Raw genomic sequence first — 23,457 nt, 5'->3', positions numbered from 1 at the left:
ATATGCGATTGCATTCATCCATCAGTCATTGGTGGGCTATATGAAGTGTGCGGGATTGCTTTTTGTTTTGTTGTCGAGTGCTTTTACACGAGACCTACTAGACTTTGCGCCCAAATAGCTAACACTACTCAGATGCACCATCTTAAAACGAAAACTTTCATTTGCCTAAACCCGTGTCCTTCGTAACACCATTATAAAAAAAATTAATTATGTTTTGCTTTTACCAATCACAGTTCTCAGCCAGGAATGCGGCCAATTTCTCGAGGTACTTCTTGTCCTCATCGTCAAATCCAGAGGGCTCGGTGCAGTCGATGTCAATAATAGCGACAGTCTGTTAATGAAGATGTTAGCATGTTCCTCCGAGGATAATTCCATTCTCCGGAAAGCGCGGTAACGTCGCCAGGAAATAAGTACTAACCTCTCCATTAACCAAGATAGGCACAACAATCTCACTGCGGCTCTCTGCGTCGCATGCAATGTGTCCAGGGAAAGTCAGAACATCAGGAACAATAACAGTCTCCTGCTTCGCGGCAGCAGTACCGCAAACGCCCTTGCCGAAACGAATTTCCTGACACGCAGGCTTTCCGTGGAATGGCCCGAGAAGAAGAAGCTGGTTCTCCGAGGTAGAGTATGTAGTTGAGATAATTACACCACCGGAGCCGGGTGCACCAGGCAATGGCGGCGAGGAGACCGGGGAAGCGAGCGCCGGGAATTTGTCATCACGGATATAGAATCCAGCCCAGTTGACGGATGAGGAAGGGGCGGGCAGGGAGGCGTAGGCGTGCCAAAGGAGGGAAGAGACGTTGGAGAGGTTGCTAATGGGTCGTAAGCGATTATGCTTTTCAAATGGTTTGCGCGGTTGTTGAAGCGCGCATATTTTGGATTGTGTTGTCATAACTCACCTAACCCAATTCCGTTGGCCATCTAGGAGACCTTGTGTCGACAGTAGGAGCTGTTCGTATATGTCGGCCTTGGAGCTACCTGGCATGAAATAGGAGGAGTCGGCGTGAGGCTGTTAATCGCAATCCTGTTAGCGCTGTGTTTGGGTCTGTAGGGATCTTCGCGATGCGCGATGCGCTTTGCAGAGGTCAGGGAATTCGCAAAGAGCGGGCGCAAACATACCATGGTGATTCAATAGATATAAGACGTATGCGCAAAGGTGTGAGATGACAAGTATCGCGCGATGTAAAGAAATTAATCGATCGCGCTAGGCGGCTTCTCGGCTTTTTTTTAAAAGAAATGGGCAGAATCGGGAGAAGCGGGGCTTTTAGACGTTCAGCCAAAGCTTGGGATGGAGCTTTCTTTGACCTTTAGTCTTCCAAGGTTGCTTTCTCCCCTTTTATCCTTTGTTCCTTTGTTCTTTATATCCCCGATAAACCCCGACTGTCGAAACCTTATGCCGGGCTCCGAGATGCAAGGACATTTCTGATTGTGGATGGAACATCCTGTTGGTGGAACTGCCACTCACTCGCCTCAAGGAATGCCGGACTCCACATTTTCGCGGGGTTAAACCTGCGTGGAAGCTCAAATCTCATCAGGGTCTTTGCCAACATGCATGTGTCAAATTGTCAATCCCGAAACCCATTCATTCGAATCAAGTGCTTGGTTGACTCGACCTTGGGTCTACAACATAGAGAACCAATGTAATGCCGCAGGCCTGAGGAAACGTTCAAAGTGTTGGCGTAAACTTAGAAGAACTCGTATCTCCGTCTTCTATGTCACTTTCTCCAACTGGCTGAACTTTCTTATTACTCCAAGGGGAGATAAGAAATACCCCAAACCTTGAGCTAAACATTTTATGCACTTCACATTTCTCCCTCCAGGCGTTGATAGTATGATTAACTTCCACCCGGAGCAGAGATCGTGCTCGGGAGATGGATGGTCTCTGGTACTGGAAACTATGGGCGCGGCGTCCTTGGTAATAGCCAGATTCGAGTTCTCCAGTGCCTTTGATCCAGCCGTCGGAATAGCTGGAAGTCCCGAACGGTTCTTGGATGTGGACTTCATCGGGAGTAATACGAACAACCGGACCTAGAAAATGTCAAAATCCAATCACCTTCCCATAGATACCAGACGACATACCAAACTTTCGGTGCATATTTTCAATCTCATGCTCAAAAATGCCAGGACCCCAGGCAGAGAAGTATATCTCATACAACCCTGTTGCGGCAGCAAGGCGAGGCCCCGGGAACCTACTGAGCTTGTGGAAATGAAGACGATAAATAACCATGACTATGTTATAGGCCACGGCACTGCCTAAGAAGAAACAGACGAACATGATCACTGTTGGTTGCGATCAAGATTTGCTATAGTGAATTTTGAAAAAAGAGTAGAATACACTCCCCACATTTCGTAGTGGAAATAAAAGTCTAGCCCCAAGGCTGTTTGTTCTCTTAATATAACTGTCTGAGGAAAGTATAATCTCTAGGGGCTAAATATGAATCCCAATCCCCCACCACCTTCCCCCAGCCCCACGACAAGAGCCAATTGGCCAAGTCCATACCGCATGTTATCTCACATAAACTTTCCCCGGTAGGACAAACTGCTCCCCGCGGGTTAGCAGGTAGCATAGAACAATTGCTGTGCACTGGAATTTCCGAACTGAGCGAGCGGATGCTCGAAACAAAGTTTTACGATGCTCCTGCCCGCGACCAAAAGGAGCCACAACGCCGTTGATATCATAAATCTTGTTTGATAGGTTGACTCTCACATCATACCGCCCATCTGGAAAAGCCTCGACATGTATGTATACACCGGTAGTGGGATGTAGTGCCGATCTAGTGTGGCTTGTGCGTCGGGGCTTAGTGCTGATTTGATGACGCTGGGAGTGGGGGTTGATCATAGATTCAGACCGCTAGTTGGCTATGCGCCCCCCTACCACTGGGCGATCTGTCGATTTCCCGATCCTTTTTTTTCAAGCATATATGTGGTGTGGAATGGCGGTGGGTATCATTGTGCATCGATTCCAGCTGGCCCTCGGCTCTGGTAGCCCTTGGGTTGGGCGTTGAGTATCATTTAGGTGTCAATGTTTGAAGTGCGATGTCCTCGGGGTCCATGCACATGCACTGACCTAAGAAGGCTTGGAATGAAATCATTTATGTTGTCAGTGGCAATTGGCCGGCGCAATAAGGTTTTGAAGGCCGGTGTGTTCGCAGATGAGAATCGCCGAGCTAACTCCAGGGCGTGGCATTTGTAACGCAATCTGTGAAATTTAGAATGGAAAAGTGTCACTAATTGAAATATAAAGAGTGTCTATTAATATTCATGTCCAAGAGTTAGCAAATTGCACGAGAGTGAAGTGGAGATTCGACGGGTAGTTAACCTAGTCAATCAATATATACATGTATATTAACTATAGACAAGCGTTCAAAATCCACACCGGTCTGGACTGATGAATTGATATGGTCATCTTAAAATCCTTGGAGCATTTGATATCTAAAAGAAGTAAATACAAACTGACTTTTGCGGTCATACCCTGAGCTAATTGAGATTGCCAAACATTACAAGGTTGGGCTCTGAGTTATCCATGATTCACCCATAGTAACATTCAACACTACAGTAACACATTATTCTCTATTATAGGGTCTTAGACATCCAGGGCATCAAAGCTACGTAACGTTCAATGTCAAAGATATCAGAGAAGCAATCGATGAATCTGGTGGCGTGCTTGAGGGCCTAGTGGCCTTGATCCTTAAGGTCGCGGGTAGTATAGACGCACACCGGAAGCTGCCTATCACTGTAGAGCCGGTCAGTGTGAGCCTAAACGTACTTAAAGTCACCAATAGCCCAGGCGAGCAAATACGTGCCCATGATAGGGGTTGTTTCGAATATTACCATGTTCCATTCATCCTTAGTGGGCCTAGTATTCTTGACAGACGTGTTGGTGAGGGCACTTTGATCGACGGGAACCTCAATCTCAAATTCAAAGCTTGCCTTAAGGTTGGGCTCGTCGAAGCATGGAAAGGCACGGCGGGCATCGCGCCGCGCAAACTGGGTACTGAGCATGTAGCACCACTCATCGTCATAGGGAACGGATTTTACGGGTGTCACGGCTGGTTTATATTTACTACGGTAAAAGCCGGCCATTTCGTTATTCATGGCCCCTTCAAACTCGATGCTATAGAGTGTCTGTGAATTGTTGCTTATATGTTTGACCCTGGGCATACTTACATCACTGTTCCGTGATAAGCCCAGTCCCTAAACTCGAGGGAAGGGAGACATGGTGGCGAATGGGCTTCATGTTGTCCGAAGGATATCGCGGTCGGTCATCTTGTCTACATTGATCTACACATATAATACAAAGGTCAAAACTGAATGAATTAAACAAGAGAATCAATGTTTTTGTCTTATTGATTCCTATACCCTCTTAATCGTACACTCAAAATGCCTAATTTGGATCTAGCCACTCTCATTCAAGGGCTACAATCTGACTGACGCCATTATTGAGGGTAGTCCTAGCTGAAACTCCCCACAGCTGAGATGCATGCAAATTTTAGCGTTCCTAGACAATCTAGCAGAAAAAAGCCTCCCGCTTGAACGTGGCAAGGCTTGTTGGTGGCCCTGCAGCACTAACTCGTTGGGATATTTTGCCTGATAGAGACTGAACAAATCGAATTTGTTCATTTCTACAAAGAAACAAAGAGCCGAGCCCTTGAAGGCTGGGCTCAATAGATAGGAAAAGTCGTTTTCCATCCTGCATTGCAGAGTCCTATTCCATCGAATAATCTGGTCGTTGCTCTTATTCAAACCGGGCTTTCCGCCAATATTGTATACAAGACTACAAAGTACAGTGTACTTAAATGTAGATATATAGAGTAGAAGGATAGCACTAAACAGGAAGCCAGGGCTTAGGGCTCTCGGGTAGACACACTTCCGGGTGTTGAACTCACGTGACGATAAGGGCCATTCAATGTTTTCACCTGATACCAGGATGCGTATTGCATGCCACTTCATAGGCCAACTCACAGGTGGAAAGAAGCTTAAATCCTGTATCACTCAACTCGAGTCTCATTCAATACATCACGGAAATTTTTCAATTCTCTTTTATTGATCTTGATCATCTATAATTTTGTACATTTCGGAAATAAACATGCATACAGCCCGCATATCACTCCTGTCCAGACTCATATGGAGACCCGCATCCGTATCCCTTGGTAACAACATTACCACTCGGCAACGCCAGCTGCCATGGGTGGTCCGATGTCTTCAAGGCGGGCTGTACCCCAGAAAATGTGGCCCCTGAGCCGACATTATCAAGTCCAAAGTGGATTCCACCGTGTCCAATGTGAGCGGAAAGCGGGTAGAAGGCTTTCCGTCGCCAAAATGGAGGAATATTTAAACGAGGTCAAATTTCGACATCAATTGACGCTGCCCAGACTCGCTCACACCGTTATTCCTATCTATATCATAATTCCCACTCACAATGCCTGAGCAAATCCTTGCGGGAAAGACATGCCTCATCACTGGCGGTGGCGGCGGCCTAGGCAAAGCAATTGCAACCCAATTCCTCGAAGCTGGCGCCAGCGTCGTAATCTGCGATGTGAACGAGGAACGACTGCAGACAACCTCCGCTGAACTGTCATCCAAGGGGCCCCTGAAGGCTATTAAGACCGATATCACCAAGACCAACGAGGTGGAGAGTTTGTTCGAAACCCTGATCGGCGAATTCGGCAAGATTGATGTCCTCATCAACAACGCCGGCATCATGGACCACTTTGACCCGATTGGCGATCTGGACATGGAGCTTTGGGATCGTATCATGGCGATCAACCTTACTGCCCCGGCTCTGCTGAGTAAATTGGCTGTTCGCAACATGTTGGCGCAGCCGAAGCCTGATGGGCGAATCATTAATATTGTTTCCGTTGCCGGAAAGGCTGGATGGGCTAGTGGTATGTTCTAACGAAATAAGAGGATTTTACTAGGAATGGAATTGACTAATGGCTTTAGGTGCTGCCTATACGGCCAGCAAGCACGGTCTGGTCGGATTGACCAAGAACACTGCTGCATACTATGGCAACAAGGGAATCAAGTGCAACGCTTTGATGATGGGTGGCATGGAGACAAACATCGTTGATGCGTTTAGCTCCGGAATGCATATGGAGGGTTATGAGAAGATGATCAATGTCCTCAAGGCGATTCAAGCTCCCCCCGTCGATGTGAATGAGGTTGCTGGGTTCTGTGTGAACATGACATATGGAAAGGGTGCCGGTCAGATCAACGGCGCGACTATTGCTATTGATAATGGTTGGACTTCTGTTGTTGGGTAGGCTACAAGATTTTGGGTAGCTGATTGCACTCGGCTCTACTGGAGTGTAACTATGGGCCTTTTTTCTCTCCCAAGTGTTTATATTTTCAGGAATACATACGTCTGTTTCTTGTAACTACTTAAAAATAAGCAACCGAATCAATTTTGATGCACCTCACATTTCTTTGAAACATGAAAGACCTAAGTAACCAAGGGATTTGGCTGAGGCGGTCCCTGATCCCACTTCTCCACACCTTCGGGAATGTCGATAATTGCCTCCTGGCACCAGATGTGTACTGCAGTTCGCAGCATCTCTTTGTTCAGATCCTCCAAGCAACCACCTTTCACATTGGTAATTGCAGAAAATTCGGGCTGTTCGCCAGGTGCTGGTACGGCATCCCGGAAGCGATGGAAAAGCCGCGCGCCACACTCCTTGCAGAAAAGGCACTCCATATCGCGCCCCTTAAGGGTGACACGAGTGTAGCTGCTGACCAGACCGGAGACTGACTCAGGGAGTTCGAAGTACGGAAATGTTGCGGTGATGCCGAACGCGGACGAGCTTTGGTGCTGGCATTCTGTACAGTGGCAGATCCAGAGTTTCAGAGGTTTATCCGTGGGTGTCGTGAATTGAATCCTGCCACATTGGCAGCGAGCTTTCATCCCCATGGTAAGTTGTGAAAGACTGCAATTGTTCGAAGGTGAGGGGTAGATCCAGATTCCACGAAGCTCGGGAGCTACCGTCCACGGGTGGACCTAACGTGCTTAGGAGAGCAAGGCCGGAGGATTGGTAGTTACATCAACAGAGGGCCTGAGTTGAATAAGTTGTTAGATTGAGGTGCTCTGTTAGGCTTACAGGTTAGTTATACCTGCCGCCAAAATTCGAGCTTATTGCAAATTATTTCCCATGTCATACATAGAAAATGCTTTTACCTCACAATTTCTGCACTTCATAGTCAATCATTTTCACACTTCTAGCGAAACAGAAAGGCATCCGCAGAACATAGCTCAAAGAAAAACAGAGCGTATTCTTGTCTTCAATATAACGCCCCTGCTATCACTGTGGCCCAAATGTATCTGATTATTAAAGTCCTACATCGTCAAGGACAGCAGTCATCTAAGTGGGCAATTGTTCTTGTTTGGCTATAGATAAGAAGAGAGCTAATGATTTTTTTTTGAGAGAACCAGTATGACCACCTAAAATAATCAGGATTTTTATTCTACCAGTTTGCACGTTTATTTCCAATTTTTCGGATAATCATTTCCTTTTAATGTTCAATGAACCCTTGGGAGGATTGATGGAAATCCCCAAATACCATCATTAAAGGGAATATTCTGAATATTCACTACAGCACTGTACTTCTGTAGAAAATAGCCTCGATCCTAGGTGATCAAATTTGAATTGTGACGCTCGAAATCCGCTTTTTACATCCTCTAGTATCATACAAACCTCCAGATATCGATTGTTGGTGGAAAATCTGATCAAAGTTCACCCGCAACGGCCATCTCAATAAAAGCAATAGCTCCAGGGGCCTCGTACCATGCTTCATAAGTCAAGTTCAAGACCACCCGCATCTGTTCCACGCTCCCAATTGAAAATATCGGGGTTTGGACCTCCAAATGTTCACCTGGGTTCAGAAGGGCCGGCCAAAAGTGGGGATTCAATTCCTGGACGTCCTCGTACAAAGCGCGAATCTGGGCTTTTAGTTGCTCACCTTCGAGTTGTCCGTCGTCACAATTGGTGATATTGGGGTTTTTAGCGATACTCGAAGGTTGGAGGCCGAGTCCCAGCATGTGGGCAACACTTCCAGGAGGTCCCATGCTTGTGAGGATCACTTGAAGCACTTTGACTTTGACTAGAGTCACAGAAACGATATGGGTAAGATCAATCAACTTTCCACAGAACATATCGACTGGCTCGAGCGGGTTGGCGTTCTTGATGTCAAGGTATGGCAGAGTGGTATTACCCCAATCATAGTCGTTATTCTGACCGGTTGTAGCCCACCACTTCAGAAAATCGTAGCACTCCTGGTCCTGCTGGAGACGAATCATCAGGCCGGGGATGACGTCTCGCGCGCCCATGTTATCGCCTCGGCAGAGTCGCAGGGTTTCCATCAAGACATTGAGCTGTTCTTGAAGCGATTGGACATTATTAACAAAGCTCATGGTATTACACAGGGCAGCGCGGGATCGCATGTAAGGGCGTGTCGAGAGGATTGTCCAGAAATTTCCGACGCCGTAGGTAAATGGATTTCCTGGATGATCCCGTAAGGCCTTTTCTTCCTTCTCCATATCAACACGACATCTTCTAATGGCGCTGCAAGCAGACTTGTGCTCTTGGCGTTGAGCGATCTGGTGTTCGACACCACAGTACATCATCACTTTGCAGCCAGAGCAGCAGAGAACTCCATCTTTCTTGCCGCACACACCACAGCCAGATGAGAGTTCCATTCTCTTTCGTGGGGAGATGTAGAAAGTAGAGTGTGGTAAGGTTGAGGTTCGTTGGGGTTCTTGATGGAGAATATGTTCACAGTGAAGGAAAGAGGGTCAGAGTGGAGGGAAAAGTCAACGCTTGGCTTGCTTTGCAGAGGCCGTTAATGGTTTGGCAAGCTTTGTGAATGAAGACTGACTTGCTTATGGGGTAAAGGAGGGAGGAAGCAGATGAAAGGATGAGGAGAGTGAGAAAGGGAGGAGGGGCTGGCAGGGCATTTATTATGTACTTCGTTTGACTACCAGAAGAATAGTTGATAATTCTTTGTTTTCCTGCAAACCTAGGCCACAATACAGCAAAAGCTGCGATAATATGCCCTTCTCAATTGTTCCAGCTGTACATCCGCTGAAGACATGGACCATCATTTTGATATCTTTTCTCCGCAAGTATTTATTTCCACAGCAGGTAGCATGAAGCATTGAATTTCTGTATTGAGAATCTGTCTCCAGACCTAACTTTCTTATACCACATTGGAAAAAATACAGAAGAGTGGAAGTATACACATTAGCTATTGCGGGCCGATGATAGGCCTAATCCCCGGACCACGTGAGCGGCATGTGATCTCAAGCATCTGATTTCCCTCGGAATAACTGTTCATCCCCTTCAGTCCCCACTTCTACCTTTGCTCGCCTTCGCAAAAAGTACTGGATCAGACGACTCCTTGCTCCTTCTGCCACTCAATCAATCCATCTACATGAATCACCGAATGCCATCATGAAGTTTTTCGAAAACAATTTCACCTACGATTACTCCTTCCCCGCCGTCTCCCTTGCCTATTTCCTCCGCTATCCCAATCCTTATTCACAACATGTCCTCACAACCGATGTCATTGACAGATACGTCGACCCCAAGACTCAGCGTCTTCACACAATCCGGCTACACCTAAAAAAGTCCAAGGTCCCATCTGGAATTCTAAAGCTTCTGCCAAAAGGCATGGGTGGCTCAGACAGTTCCGGTCAGAGCTATATTCTTGAAAGGACCACTGTTGATGCCAGGGAGGGGTGGATGGAGACTGAGTCCCGCAACATGGAGTGGACGGGCATCCTGAGCGTGGTTGAGAAGCAATGCTACAAGCGGCTCCAATCCGAGGAGCATCGGCTGGCTTTAGATGGTCTCGCCGTCGACAAAAGTTCCGAGCAGACTAGTGTCAAGACTACGGTCACCTTCCGCTCCCGACTCGGACAGGGCAAGCTGCTTGGAAAGAAGAAGCATGACACTGGCGACCACGAAGATGATGAGCCTCGCAAAGGATTCTTCTCATCCCTTTCCACTGCCGGTATCCAGCGGACCATTGAGCTCATCGGTGTGAGTCGGACTAAGGAGGCTGTATTGAAGAGCAAGCAGGGCATGAACATTGTCCTTGAGCGCCTGCGCAGTGGTGGTGTTGTCGGTGTCCTCGAAGGCATGCGCCAAGACCGAGAGGCAGCTTTCGGACCTGACGGCACGTGGAAGCGTGTCTGGCTGCACGGCAAGGACCGTTCTATTGAAAACGACAAGTCGTGATTGACATCCATTTCTATTCTGGATTGTCTTGTTTTTGCTTGGGTGATGTACCCGTCATTGCATTTTGATTTCAAGCGTGGAGTTCTGGCGTGGGGATATGATCGAAACTCTCCCACAAATCTTTTCTGGATGTTGATATTCGAATTTGTATGTTAATATTTTTGCATGAGGCGCAGCCTCTGGGATGTGCATGTATGTTAAGGGGCATGTTTAACGCTCGTTTGAAGGTTCATTGTACAATATGCATCAATTTTCTATCTTTGTTTTATAGGTGCTTTTTTTGTGGGGCTTTGCCATCACCACTAGTGCCTGTCTATCTGGTCTATGTTTTCTGAAGCTGGCGAAAACCAGGTGTTTTAGGTGCAACCCACTCGTCATACAGTCTCGAGGTTGCTTCCGACGTTTTTGGTGAATGTGTCTTGTTCCTGCTATCGGCCAAGAGGCAAGACGAGCGTCGAAGTATGTCAATCTACCCTCACACGACTAGACCTCCCATTCCTAACAGATGATCATTATCAAGTTTTCAACCCCTTTCGTTTGCTGTCAATTTCTTTTTTGGCATGGAGATCAGCAAGCTGGAAGACACGATGGAGACGAACAACGCCGCGACCTGACCACAAAGGATGGCCCGCCTCACCTTCGGCGACTTGGCTTTCCTCATCCCTCTGCCCGCTGTTAACGATGACCCCACAGCCAATAAGCTGCAGACTATTGCAGACGTCACCAGGTCAGGCGGACCCCCTGGTGTGGGTTCTGCCAACCACTGCAGCACGACCCAGAGGGCTCTGCAGATTGCTCCCATCGAGCTCGAGTGGGTCCAAGCATGGAAGTCCAAGCTATTGCAGAGGCAAGAGGTGTGAACTGCTCAGCGTCAATAATGCGGCGTTTTCGGGGATAGCGGCCTGGTGGTTCCAGATGATATTCATGGCATCGGTGCACCGTTCGTACTTTGTATGTGAATTGGCTGTTATCGGGAAAAGGCGTCAAAGTGCTCCGTACTTGCGGCGCTCCACCTGAAAATGAGTGGCCCACTTGGCAACTTGAACGAGGTGCAAACCCGAAGTCGACATATGAATGTTGTACGGAGTACGGAGTACTCAGCTGCTGATGACACCCTCATGCGCGAGAGGGTCAGACTTCGCAGACTGGCTTCCTTTATCAATGAATTGCAAAGTGTACTCATTTCGAGATCGTCACATTGTTCTCAACTTCCCCGCCTAATATTGACTCATGGTTTTTTTTTTGGTTAGTGTTGTTGGAAACCGAGTTATTTCTGTCTCATTTTAATTGACTCCAAATTTGAAAATCATGATGTTTTCTTCTTTTTCACATACTCATTGAATTTCGACTGCAGATGACCGAGTAGATTATAAGAATGGGTTAAGGCTAGGTAACAGCATACAACATGCATACAGACATTTTAGGTAGGTAGGCCGACATTCCATTTACAAAGTACAATTATTAGCAAAGGGATTTTTATCCCTAAACTTGGAGCACGGAGTAACATGAACATAGCCCCGGAGGATTGCTGGATTGAGTGGATTCCAGCGTCTCGCGATACACATAATTGCACGCTAACGGGCAGCCGAATCAGCCAAGGACTCTTGGCTGAAAACGCGCGAACCTGAGACTTCAACACCAATGAGAGCATGTTTCAGACCCTCGGAACCAAATGACGCAGTAAGATTCTCCAATGTGGCCGAGTATTTCTGGCCGGTATTTTTCTTACGTCAAAGGAGCTGTTGTATTGAGTCTATCGGAAGACAGGCAAGGATTATACCTACATGTCTGGCATGCATCACGGCGTGTTGCATATCGCACAGATCTCATATGGCCACATTGTATTATTGGTTATTATTGTCATGATTTATACTCATACTCCATACTTCTCCGTATGTTGTATGCTGTACTTTGTATTATTATTCCATGCCCAGAATGTATGTACGTGTCTCCGTCCCATATTAGGCAATATATGAGTATATGAAACGCCTGGAATGAATATGAGGTCATGCAAATCAATGATCTGAGGAAGATCTCACCTTAACTCTGAAAAGAGAAAGGATCAATATAATACCAATACATACCAATTCCTAGTCACATCTAAGTGGTTGGACCCTGCTTGACCCTGTGTGTGATCGTCGTCAATAATTTCCCTTTTTAGGGTTGGCAATGTGGGGGTATCTGGCTTAGCGTGGAAAAATAATGGAAAATAATAATTCTCATTCCAATCAAGGAGGTACCTGGAGGGGACTTACCTTTTCCCTGACTCCACTACTATGCATCAAAGTACCTCTCAGGTACCCAGCAGGTACCCGAGTTTCCAAATCACACCTTTTCAAGAATGCAACTTATTAATAACCGTACTATACTCCGTGTACTCTGTACTCTCCTTGAAATAATACTTCCTTGTATTCCGTACTTCGTACTCCGTACTCCGTACTCGTACTCTGTTCTCTTTGTATATTTAGTTTCTTGTCTCCTTGGCAATACCTCGGCATTTTTAATTCCCCTTCCCTTTTCCCAAGGTTCTCTCCTGGAAGCTCCATTATTCGTCTCCTTAGGAGATGAAATAACATCCGCAGACCCTTTTTTTTTCTTTTTGGGTTTCCACTGAGACTAGCCTCATTTCCTTCACTGAAAAAAAGACCCTAGTAGGTATTGCGGGGACCCGTTTCCCTGGCTTCCGTTAACAGCCTTTTATCAGTTAATCTCCCACCCTTTTTTTATTACCTCCTTTCCCCGTAATGAACTTGCAATACATCTGCTCTCGATTATCCTGACTGTGAGGGCCTCCGCGGTCACTCTTGTTGGACATTTAATCCCCTTCGGAAATGGCGTTCAATGTGAGCCTTGGGTCGCTGGCCCTATTGGTGGTATTACTACAAACTGTATCGGCTCAGTTCTGCTCCTTCTGGAATAACGGATGCATCGACTCGCTCGCTCAAACTGCAATTCGCTTCGACCTCAAACCTCTTTTTCCGGACCCCGTCACACTCTACTACAGCTTTGATGCCAGTTCGTCCGGCAAGGGCGCAGGGCCTATGACCAAAACGGCCTTCTGGCTGGGATATCAAAATAAAAATATCAATTTGAGTGCTGTCGACTCGAATCGCACCTCGGAAATCGGGCTCAGGATCGGTAATTTAACCGGTACCCCTTCTGGGGGAAACAATGGATGCGATGGGATTTGGGGGGATGATTGTTCCCGTGATCTTAAGAGCGCCCTACAGATTGGCCTCTACCGTCTTGCTGTCTCGGGCGAGTACTATTCCAAGCCTCTAGAGGTCGTTCTCAATAAGATGTTGATGAAGCCTCCGCCGCTACCTTCGTGCCCGCCACCCACTCTCGATGTCGCGGCTATTCCAGTCCAAGGTATGTCAATTATTCTTCCCTTCCCAGTTTTATGTTCTAACCTTCCCAGATTTCGCCAGAGAACGAGTTCCCGATCAGAACGTCACCATCATGCCACCTGGCTCGGGCGCTTGGCCTTGGCAGGTCTGGTATCTCGATAATATGAACGCCCACAACCAAGCTTCCCAGGTGGCAGTTGGCATCATCAGTCGTGCCCCTGCTTATAATAGTGCACCACCGGACGGTCCAAACGACATCATGGTTGAACTTGTCTGCGTTCAGGCTCCTTCTAGTGGATCTTCCAAGGGCTCTCACGATTAAATTCGGCTGTGGAGGTCGATCTTCCGATCGTCCTCGGATTTTCCTTTTCCTTTATTCTATCTCTCTCTTTCTCCCCGAGTTATGAGTGAGGCACTGCGCCCTTTAACCTCTGGCGCTTCTCGGTACTTAACTCGCAGTTTTGTCTACACGTGCCAGGCCATGGTGACATTCCATCGCGGAAAAAAAAAACGCGAGTCCGAGCAAGATCCCAGGGTACTCATCTTCTTGGTATAAGTGCATCCGATAACAGGATTGAAATGCCAAAATACCTCCGCGCATCAATCCTTTTCTCCGTGCCCACGGCGCCCTCCTCGTCAGTTTGAATACTTGGCAAGTTCCAGATGAACAAGTACAGAGTTGATTGACTCGATGCACGCGAAGAAATGTGACAGTCCGGTATCCATGCTATACAGCGATATGGCAACACATGATACTTGTCACTCGCTTCTTGGGATCCACTCAATTACTCTTCATCGCTGCTGAATCGAATCTGTTGCCTCCGCCATTTAAAGAGTCGGCAAGCGCAATAGGCTTCGAATACACCAGCCTCCAGGAATCCAAGATACCAGCCTGCTCACTCAACAGCACGCGGCCCATCTGGCTCCCAAGCTTCACAACCACACGACACTCCGGGTCTCACTTGGATCCCGTTAGTCGTCATATACATTATTCACCTTCTCCCAATGACCCTTGGGATTGTTCAGCTGGGTAGTGTCCTTATTGTGGGGAGTTCCTACTTGGGCGCGAACATATCGTCCCCGTCTCCTCGGGCCAATCGCACTATCACCGCTCTCACGCTCCGAGACACAGGTAATCTGCCGTCTGCGAGTCAACCTTTTACCTACATCCCCGCCATGGATGGTGTAGTCAATACGGTTTGTCATGCATGTGTCTTCAGTCGCATGGGCCCATATCACATAGCAGTCGCGGAGAACAGCATTCAACGCTAAGCCTTTTTAGGATAGCTAGATCGGCATTTTGACTAGGCTCATGGGATTTTGAATTGTGATACCATTGTTTTTGATGTGTCAGAATCAAAGGTCTTTGAGGGACCGATCCTTCAATGAAGATTATGTATGCTAGATAGCAAGCCACTAAGCTTAGCAAATAACATGATTGTTCTAAAGTGGGTTGTCAACATCGCTTTCCACTCACATCCATGCTCTCCGCCACGTGCATCGTACCTGCATGAGGTCTATAAACATTGACTAAAATCACTATTGCTTTTGCTCCTTGCTTTTCTCCTTTGCTTTTCTTCTTTGCTTTTCTTTCAATTCTTCTCTGGTTTATCTCATTTGCCTGCATCAATGGGCCGCTCCGGTTTATTCAAGATGCAAGCCCTTCTAGCCCTCATAGGCACTACATATCTCCTCTTGAATGTTGCATTTGCTGTCTCCCTCCCAGGAGACTCATCCTATGTGGCTGCTGCTGGGTTTCCGACCTCTGTATTCTCGTATGATACTATTGACATTCCGGTGGCTCGGGCACATAGATATGCTAATATGAATGACAGATCCTACTATATTTCCCCAGCCCAGCCAACCCAACAACCCCAGCCGATCATCTATGATCCGGTGTTGGACCTCACCTTCCCTTATGAGTTGACGGATCCTGACAATATCCCGGACAATCAGGATGAGGTCTTCTTCCCCGTGCCCCGAACTCATATGTCTGCCAAGAAGAGGTATAGGCTGGTTCAGGAAGCACTATTCAATGTGACCAACATCATCAAGTCAAATAGCTCAGCAGACAACTGTACCAAATGCAAGAACGTCCTAGCCGCAGCGAAGCCTGCAGCGTTGCATGGCCCAGCATTTGTTCCGGATGCCATGGTCAGCCTGTGCAAGGCCTTCGGCTTCCATGCCGATGAGACGTGCGAGCAAGACTTTGCCACAAACACATTCGGCGCTATCTGGACTCAGGTGCTGGCATACGCTGATGTAGAAGGGTTGGATGGTCAATACATCTGCCATTCTCTGAGCAGCAAGTTTTGCAGCGCGCCAACGACCAGCCCGCTTGACACGTCCAAGCTTTTCCCCAAGCCCAAACCTGCAGATGCCCAAGTCCCCAAGGCAAGTGGGGAGCGGGTCAAGGTACTACATCTGTCAGACTTCCATCTGGATGCTCGCTATGCTGTCAACTCTGAAGCAAACTGCACGTCTAGCCTCTGCTGTCGGAGTGACAACTCCAATGACCTTTCCGAAGACAGTCCACTGCTTTCTGCATCTGCATATGGCTCCTTCCAGTGTGACACCCCATATGACTTGGGTCTTGCCGCTTTGCAAGCCGTTGGTCCTCTGACTGGCACTGGCAAAGGAAAACACGATGACCACCTTGCATGGACGATCTATACGGGGGATCTGGTATCACATGATCCAGCATCCCAGATATCCAAGGCGCTGACTCAGTATACGGAGACCAGTATCTATGGCATGTTCAAACACTATCTCTCTGGTCCTGTCTTTGCAGCACTTGGAAATCATGATACCAGTCCTGCAAACATTGATTCTCCTCATAATCTCCCTGGGCGTCTGGGGGAACAGCAGAGCTGGAATTATGAGCACATGGCTGGACTGTGGCGCCATGAAGGGTGGATTAGTCGTAAGACCGCCGATGAAGCGAAAACGCATTATGGCGGTTACTCTGTCAAGACACACTACGGACTGCGCATCATTGCATTCAACACTGGTATGTTGTCATCAACTCATTTGGAAAATATTCACTCACACTCGTAGACCTTTGGTACCAATCCAACTTCTTGACTTTCATCAACAGCACTGACCCCGATAACTCTGGGATGTTCTCCTGGGTGATTGAGGAACTGCAAAAGGCTGAGGATGCCGGTGAACGTGTCTGGATCATTGGCCATGTCCTTAGTGGCTGGGACGGAACCAATCCACTCCCCAATCCGACAGATCTGTTCTACCAGATCGTGGACCGCTACTCGCCCCACGTTATTGCCAACATCTTCTTCGGACATACCCACGAGGACCAGTTCATGGTTTACTATGCCAACAACGGGACTGTACAGAATGCAGAGAACGCACTCACTACCGGTTGGATCATGCCCAGCATCACCCCTCTGACCAACCTCAACAGTGGCTTCCGTCTGTACGAAGTCGACACGGGCGACTTCAACATCTACGAGGCATACACCTTCTACAGCAATGTGTCGGAGTACCCGGCTCTGGAGCACAAAGGTCCAACATTTGAGATTGAATATTCCACCCGCGATGAATATGGACCAGCAGCTGGGTGGGACGAGGATGCGCCGTTGAACGCAACCTTCTGGCACCGGGTTACCGAGGCCATGGAGAAGGACCTGGATCTTGTCAGTCTGCATAACACTTACCAGGGAAAGCAGAGTGTGAAGAGTCCCAACTGCACTACGGCCGCTTGTCAGAAGGCCAAGGTCTGTTACATGCGCAGTGGTAGTGCTGCATTGGGTAGGCAGTGCCTTCAAGGGTGAGTTGTATATGAGTGGATCTGAGATATATAAATGCTAACCTTTTCAGATACGGATCCGTCCAGAGCGCCTTTAAGGAAGATTAAGGAAGACCAGTGAAGGGTCGTTGTGCTAATTGGTGCTAGTCGAGCATACCTAGATAGTTCTACTACAATTGAATTTTATCTTTATCTATGCAAGCAGCTCTAGTGATCATCCATGTATTCATATGTATTGTAGTCATCAGAAGGGAATTGAACCCCAAATAGTCATTGGAATATAGAGCGATAAAATTGGATTATTTTAAATCAAATACGGGTTCCATAACTCAGGTAATTGGAGTGTGGTACTAAAACCGCCAAAGTCCTCTTTTCTTTTGGACATTCTTAGTTTTTAGTTTAAACAAGATTGATTCCATATTTTCTTTTTGATTGATTTGAATCATCTCATTGTGATTATCGAGTTAATACATATAGGTACTAAGCTATATATGTACTTACAAAGCACTGTGCCTTGGAATGCTAAACTATGTCAATGAGGGGAAATTCACATGGAAATGATAGACTTGATGAATGGAACCTGGATCCATCCCTATACAAAACTGGAATGTTGAAAAAAAATTGAAAAAATCAGGTGGATCAAAAGAAAAAAAAAAGCAAGACCTCAAAGAAAGACTCTAGTCAAGAACTCATCATTGACCAAAGTGCAACCTTCATGATTTCATCTCCAATATGCTTCAGCTGTACATTCCAACGTAGTCCAATCGGGCTGCTCGTACCCGGATGCATGACGTAGCAACGAGTTTTAGGTTCTGGGGATGTTGCTTTTCCATGTCATCACTGACCTCCGGAGCATCCGATTTATAACCTCGTCGTTTTCCCTGGGCTTTTATATACTGTTGAATCGACCTATAGGCTATTCTTTACTCTTATCCTATACCTTTACAATATACCTTCTCGCGATCTACGCGACATCTTTTTGACCTCGACCTCTATCTAAATCTAATCTAAATCTACAAAAAATGGGTCTTAGAGGTGTGCAGTTAGGCCTTAGAGCCTGGGAGGTATGTGCAATCGCGACAGCTAAAAGCTACAAAAACGAATACTAACTAAACTCGCAGTTCTTATGGTCCCTGCTCATTATGGCCCTCATCGGTAACATGATCGCCGAAGCCTTCTCCGGGAACCCTGCGACCGTGAACTACTCAATCTACACAGCGGTGTTCTCAATGTTCTCGCTGATCTACCTGATCCCGGCCTCGTTCAACATCGACTGGGCCGGCCACCCGATCATCATGATCGTCCTCGACGCACTGAACTGCGTCTTCTTCTTCTGCGCTGCCATCGCACTCGCTGCGAAGCTGGGGTGCCACTCCTGCAACAACCAGGTAAGTTGAACTGAATATAATAGCGATCGTAGTGAATACGCGAGATGAGAGTCAATCGACGCTAACCCTTCTACAGGACTACCTCAAGAGCAATGAGATCACCAATGGCTCAAACAACATGACCAAGCGCTGCCGTGAGGCCCAGGCCTCTGTTGCTTTCCTCTGGTTCGCTTGGGCGGGCTACATGGCCTCTGTCATCGTCTCTGTGTTCATCTCCCGTTCTGCTGCCGGCCCCTCACGCAGCCGTACTGGCAGCCGCCGGGGTGGCCGCCCCAACATGACCCAGGTTTAAATGGGCCTGTCATGGAAGGTGGGCGCGTGATGTAAACTGAGCCTTAGGCTTGGTTTTATCGCTCTCGTCTGTCCAGGTTATGTACAACCTAGTAATTTGGGATACTATTGGACCATGGTTATAGGTATGGTTCTGGTTCTGGTTAATGGCGTTGAAGGGGTGATGTCGGTATACGGTTGAGGTGTTTGTAGGAAGGTGTTTGTACGATCTATGAGCTCGGGGCTCTTGGTTTTCATGTCTTCCATGGTTTCATACCTGCAACGATTCGACAGAAACGCTGCCTCTTTTAGTCTCTACTCGATCATGAGAGAGATATTCTGATACTTAATGTGCTACTATTTATTTCATTAATAATATTTGTTTTGGTCAGTCGCCTTCGGCATGTTTATATATCACTAGGAAACCTGTCAGACCAAGTGGCCAGTATGATTGTATACGGTGACATGGTTATTTCCTCCTCTCTTGCTTTTCTCCCACCTCGATTACCTTTTCGGGTGCTTGAAGCCAAAGGGTACCCGACGATCCCATATTCAAAACTTAATCCACCTTTTGCAATTGGCCGAGCAAAGTATGCCCAATGAGCCGCCAACAACTATTACTAGACGAGGTGTAAATGAATCTATAGACATCCATTGTTCATGCTCATTTACCAATATCACTCTTGCGTGCCAAACATATCCTGTGAAGCAATACCCAGGTTCTTCCCTCGTATCTATCAATGCAAAAACAACGGTTCTTTAGGGTCAAGACTTACTGTCTTGGAGATGTAGAGTCTTATATGGTATTCCATGATGTACGGGTTACCAAATAGTCTACCTGATTTTCATCAACGATGATGTAGTTGACATAAATGCAACTATATATCTTCAAAACATGTACATTACAGCACGCATAGGTCGATAATCAACAAATAAAAAAAGACCCGACCGTAGAATTATCATGTTTCTATTATAGCAAGTTTCTAAATGCGTGGATGAGGCTCTGATGCTAGTTTTGCTAAGATTCCTACATGATGCATGGTTCCGAGAGCTGTAGATGCATGTGCTCCGTCATGGAGGGTTGACTCATTCAAGGCCCCGTGCGCAAAAAACAACACAAACCCCTGGGATATCAGGAACTTCTAACAGAAACAAATATCTATTGGAATCAACTCCATATCGAATCTCCACGTTTACATTGTTAAGCTAGGGCTTAGCGGGGCAAAACTCCCCTCCGCTCCACCCAAAGAATTTCTCCAGAGCTTCCCGCCCTGACACTTTTCTCCATCCCTTCATTTCACATCTCCATCAATATGCCTGTTCAGTAAGATTGTCTTGCAGTCACCCTGTATTTGCATCCACTGACCCCCTCATTAGCTACCTGATTCTGCTCTCCCGACAGGGCAAAGTGGTATGCCTCGTCACCTACCCAACTACATAACACCTGGCCCCGACTGACAACATTTCTCTAGCGCCTTGCCAAGTGGTTCACCACTCTTTCCCCCAAGGAGAAGGCCAAGATCATCAAGGATGTAACCCAGCTAGTGCTGTCCCGCAGGACGCGGATGTGCAATTTCTTGGAATACAAAGGTGGCTTTCTATCCCCGCACGACCCCCTTTCGCTGACGAGCTGGAATTGGACTAACTGGGATTGCACTACTAGACTCGAAAGTTGTTTATCGTCGCTACGCTTCTCTCTTCTTCATCGCTGGCTGTTCCTCAACCGATAATGAGCTGATCACCCTCGAGGTGGTGCACCGCTACGTCGAGCAGATGGACAAGTATTACGGCAACGTCTGCGAGCTGGACATCATCTTCAACTTCCAGAAAGCATATTTTATTCTCGATGAGTTATTGATTGCGGGGGAAATGCAGGAGACTAGCAAGAAGAATGTTCTTCGCTGTATCAGCCAGCAGGATAGTTTGGAAGATATGGAGGTGAGTTTAGACAAGTTTCTCTTATCTTCATGGGGATTGCCACTTTCTTTTATAAAAAGAACCTCCAAAGAGGTGCTGCATGGCTATATTTGGGCCCTTTATCCCACCCCCTTCTCCCACCCCTTTCTCCCCCAGCCATGGCCAAGTTTCAGCCGGGCTAATTATTCCCCAGGTTGAGGAAGATGTGGTCACCAAGATCATGTAACACAAGCAAGCAGGATTCTTGCCTTTCGTTATTTTGCGGCGTACATAGGAGCTTATTTCTTTCCATCACGATACTAATCAATACAACTTGTTCTCACTCAGGATTCGGAAGATATAACACGCAACCTGGATAAAGTTGGTCTGTGAGGTGACTCTTATCCATGGGTTGACTGCTCGTGAGGTCAGTGCGGGTTCCTACTGGACCACGCCTTCCACACGTGACTGTTTCCGGAATCTCCCCTCTTGGATCACCTTACGGAACATCCTAGGACCATCCCCTCTTGCTTCATTTTCATCTCTTTGTATACTCTCCTCATTTGACATTGGTGTTGACTTGCTATAAGACCCGCGATCTGCCTTAGTTCGCGTTGTCCCCCCCTTATCCCTCCCCTGTTCTCCGTTATCGCTGATCGACATCATCGAATCTCCACCTTCGGTTCAATCACCCGATTGTATTACCGCTGCTTCCCCTCGCCTATCTCTCTCTTTCTCTCTACATCAGAACAGACACTCGAGTCTCTCTCTTTGAATCGCAGACCGTGACACGTCATCTGAAGGCGCTTATCGGCTTATCTCGGGATTATCTCCACTACCCCAGTCTAATCTCACGATGAAGGTAGACTCACAACCCCAACGTGTCTTTTGATCAGTTTGGTTTACTGACCCTCCTCGTGATATAGTTTTTACCCCTTCCAGAGTTCGAGGACGTGACGAGTTCTCTTAATTTTGATACGACCGACTGCCACATCGTTGGCGGCTGTGATATTTACACCACCAAAGCGGCACGCTCCGATCGGAAACTTTACAACCATATCGAACAGTCGCTCGAGGCTCAATATGAATCGGTTCTTCGATTTTCGGCTTCACTTTCACCTCCAAATGCACACGATGCCGCCGAGACCCTCAATCTATCGCGATCTAGCCCGTTCGGACCCCTGAGCGACCATTCGAGCCGACGGACCTTTGCCTATCTGATTGCCACTCTGAACGCAAGTCATCCAGATTACGACTTCTCACATGTCCTGCGCCCCACTGATTTCCGACGCGAACGGAATTTGAAGCGCGTCATGAACACGGTCGACTCAACACTGCTCAACCTGCGACCGCGCGAGAACACCAACCTGTCTCCTGCATCGCCTGCGACGCTTTCTGGATCGTACACAGCAGGATCATCTTCTGCGTGGGGCCCGCGGGTGTGGAAAACGATAGATGAACACATGTCGCTCAAGGAGTGTTCGATCTACTCGTATTCCCCAGAGGAGGACCCATCCGATGCCGATGATGGGGCTATCTGGAGTCTACACTACTTTTTCTTTAACCCAATTCGCAAGCGTGTCTGTTACATCTTCCTGCGCGCGATTCCCATACTCAGCCACACCCCAGACGAGATGGCAACTACGCCTACTGGGAAGCGGACCTACGACGACGGATATCTCACGCCGGATCTCAGTTCCAGCAAGCGTGCCAAGTTTTGGTTTGGAGAACGCGCTAGATCGACCCTTATTGCTAGTGATAGTGATGATGAGATGGACCGCCCTCCGAAGACGATTCGAGCTATTGCGGACGACTATGACACTTATGTGATCAGTGACGATGATGATAATCTGCCAAACAGCCGCCGGGGAGTCCGCGCAATGAGTGAGGAAATTGCGGACTCAATGGAAGTCTAAGGTATACCAAATGATTTGGCTTGTTTGCTTTTGTTTTCGTTCGTTTCTTGTATGTCTTCTTTTGGCCCCGTTGGTCGGGTATGATCTTTCTAGCCGGAGGTGTTGGGTTAATGTTTTATTTTTTTTGGACTGGCGCAATCAACTTGCATGGATTTTTGTTCACAAGGGGCGCTGTCGAATGGACGTTGTTGAACGGCCAATATTGACATGATGTCCCTCAACTTTCTGTGACTTACTGCCTAATATCACCCATGTCTATTTCTATTTCTTTTGGATTTATGCTGCCTCATGCAGATTTCTTAATTTTAGGAAGTAAGCTATCATTCGCCTCTAATGCTATTACTGACACTAATCTGACAAAACATCAAAGAGATAGACTAAATTTAGATATCTTAGTATGATTTAATTTACTCCATATACAAGTAAACCTCCCTCTTTTAGCTACTTATTTAAGCACTCTTTTAATAATATTTTTTTCGTCCTAGTCCAAGCATATAAATCAAATCAGAACAATGCGGCAAAAAGGGCGACTAAATGATATCATTTTATAGGTGGATGAGGCTGATTGACAAGGGTCTTTAGTTCCTGGCACGGCCATGTGGCGTCAATATGTATATTGCTGATCCAAACTAGTAA

At 47.2% G+C, this 23,457-nt stretch overlaps 12 protein-coding genes across 12 annotated transcripts; 8 read left to right on the top strand and 4 right to left on the bottom strand.

Annotated features, from left to right (window-relative positions):
• Positions 1-220: 220 nt before the first annotated feature.
• Positions 221-1,125, bottom strand: PEX2_085710 (GAF domain-containing protein; the record flags this gene model as incomplete). Its single annotated transcript, XM_016745841.1, has 4 exons — positions 221-331; positions 419-815; positions 903-1,012; positions 1,123-1,125. The coding sequence occupies 4 exons, from the start codon at positions 1,123-1,125 to the stop codon at positions 221-223; spliced, it is 621 nt and encodes a 206-aa protein (XP_016602288.1).
• Positions 1,126-3,586: 2,461 nt separating this feature from the next.
• On the bottom strand, positions 3,587-4,240 carry PEX2_085700 (Peptidase M1, alanine aminopeptidase/leukotriene A4 hydrolase; the record flags this gene model as incomplete). The annotated part of the gene is made up of 3 exons (XM_016745840.1): positions 3,587-3,608; positions 3,770-4,117; positions 4,176-4,240. The coding sequence occupies 3 exons, from the start codon at positions 4,238-4,240 to the stop codon at positions 3,587-3,589; spliced, it is 435 nt and encodes a 144-aa protein (XP_016602287.1).
• Positions 4,241-5,422: 1,182 nt separating this feature from the next.
• On the top strand, positions 5,423-6,266 carry PEX2_085690 (Glucose/ribitol dehydrogenase; the record flags this gene model as incomplete). Its single annotated transcript, XM_016745839.1, has 2 exons — positions 5,423-5,888; positions 5,947-6,266. The coding sequence occupies 2 exons, from the start codon at positions 5,423-5,425 to the stop codon at positions 6,264-6,266; spliced, it is 786 nt and encodes a 261-aa protein (XP_016602286.1).
• Positions 6,267-6,445: 179 nt separating this feature from the next.
• On the bottom strand, positions 6,446-6,910 carry PEX2_085680 (GFA family protein; the record flags this gene model as incomplete). The annotated part of the gene is made up of 1 exon (XM_016745838.1): positions 6,446-6,910. One exon carries the CDS (start codon positions 6,908-6,910, stop codon positions 6,446-6,448), a length of 465 nt encoding a protein of 154 aa, XP_016602285.1.
• Positions 6,911-7,723: 813 nt separating this feature from the next.
• On the bottom strand, positions 7,724-8,692 carry PEX2_085670 (zinc finger MYND domain-containing protein; the record flags this gene model as incomplete). The annotated part of the gene is made up of 1 exon (XM_016745837.1): positions 7,724-8,692. The coding sequence occupies one exon, from the start codon at positions 8,690-8,692 to the stop codon at positions 7,724-7,726; it is 969 nt and encodes a 322-aa protein (XP_016602284.1).
• Positions 8,693-9,446: 754 nt separating this feature from the next.
• On the top strand, positions 9,447-10,235 carry PEX2_085660 (MSF1 domain protein; the record flags this gene model as incomplete). Its single annotated transcript, XM_016745836.1, has 1 exon — positions 9,447-10,235. The coding sequence occupies one exon, from the start codon at positions 9,447-9,449 to the stop codon at positions 10,233-10,235; it is 789 nt and encodes a 262-aa protein (XP_016602283.1).
• Positions 10,236-10,858: 623 nt separating this feature from the next.
• On the top strand, positions 10,859-11,095 carry PEX2_085650 (uncharacterized protein; the record flags this gene model as incomplete). Its single annotated transcript, XM_016745835.1, has 1 exon — positions 10,859-11,095. One exon carries the CDS (start codon positions 10,859-10,861, stop codon positions 11,093-11,095), a length of 237 nt encoding a protein of 78 aa, XP_016602282.1.
• A 1,971-nt stretch (positions 11,096-13,066) lies between these two features.
• PEX2_085640 (uncharacterized protein) lies at positions 13,067-13,907 on the top strand (the record flags this gene model as incomplete). Its single annotated transcript, XM_016745834.1, has 2 exons — positions 13,067-13,607; positions 13,657-13,907. 2 exons carry the CDS (start codon positions 13,067-13,069, stop codon positions 13,905-13,907), a joined length of 792 nt encoding a protein of 263 aa, XP_016602281.1.
• Positions 13,908-15,214: 1,307 nt separating this feature from the next.
• Positions 15,215-17,459, top strand: PEX2_085630 (PPN1 endopolyphosphatase family protein; the record flags this gene model as incomplete). The annotated part of the gene is made up of 4 exons (XM_016745833.1): positions 15,215-15,360; positions 15,421-16,595; positions 16,643-17,372; positions 17,423-17,459. 4 exons carry the CDS (start codon positions 15,215-15,217, stop codon positions 17,457-17,459), a joined length of 2,088 nt encoding a protein of 695 aa, XP_016602280.1.
• A 914-nt stretch (positions 17,460-18,373) lies between these two features.
• PEX2_085620 (MARVEL domain-containing protein) lies at positions 18,374-19,031 on the top strand (the record flags this gene model as incomplete). Its single annotated transcript, XM_016745832.1, has 3 exons — positions 18,374-18,415; positions 18,473-18,739; positions 18,816-19,031. The coding sequence occupies 3 exons, from the start codon at positions 18,374-18,376 to the stop codon at positions 19,029-19,031; spliced, it is 525 nt and encodes a 174-aa protein (XP_016602279.1).
• A 1,291-nt stretch (positions 19,032-20,322) lies between these two features.
• Positions 20,323-21,152, top strand: PEX2_085610 (AP-1 complex subunit sigma; the record flags this gene model as incomplete). Its single annotated transcript, XM_016745831.1, has 5 exons — positions 20,323-20,333; positions 20,387-20,420; positions 20,482-20,599; positions 20,673-20,947; positions 21,120-21,152. 5 exons carry the CDS (start codon positions 20,323-20,325, stop codon positions 21,150-21,152), a joined length of 471 nt encoding a protein of 156 aa, XP_016602278.1.
• A 609-nt stretch (positions 21,153-21,761) lies between these two features.
• On the top strand, positions 21,762-22,821 carry PEX2_085600 (RNA polymerase III-inhibiting protein MAF1; the record flags this gene model as incomplete). The annotated part of the gene is made up of 2 exons (XM_016745830.1): positions 21,762-21,767; positions 21,832-22,821. The coding sequence occupies 2 exons, from the start codon at positions 21,762-21,764 to the stop codon at positions 22,819-22,821; spliced, it is 996 nt and encodes a 331-aa protein (XP_016602277.1).
• Between the last annotated feature and the right edge of the window lie 636 nt (positions 22,822-23,457).

Source organism: Penicillium expansum (assembly GCF_000769745.1).
Source record: "Penicillium expansum strain MD-8 chromosome Unknown contig284, whole genome shotgun sequence".
Classification (NCBI taxonomy): Eukaryota; Fungi; Ascomycota; class Eurotiomycetes; order Eurotiales; family Aspergillaceae; genus Penicillium; species Penicillium expansum.
This window is presented reverse-complemented; position numbering and strand designations above follow the sequence as displayed.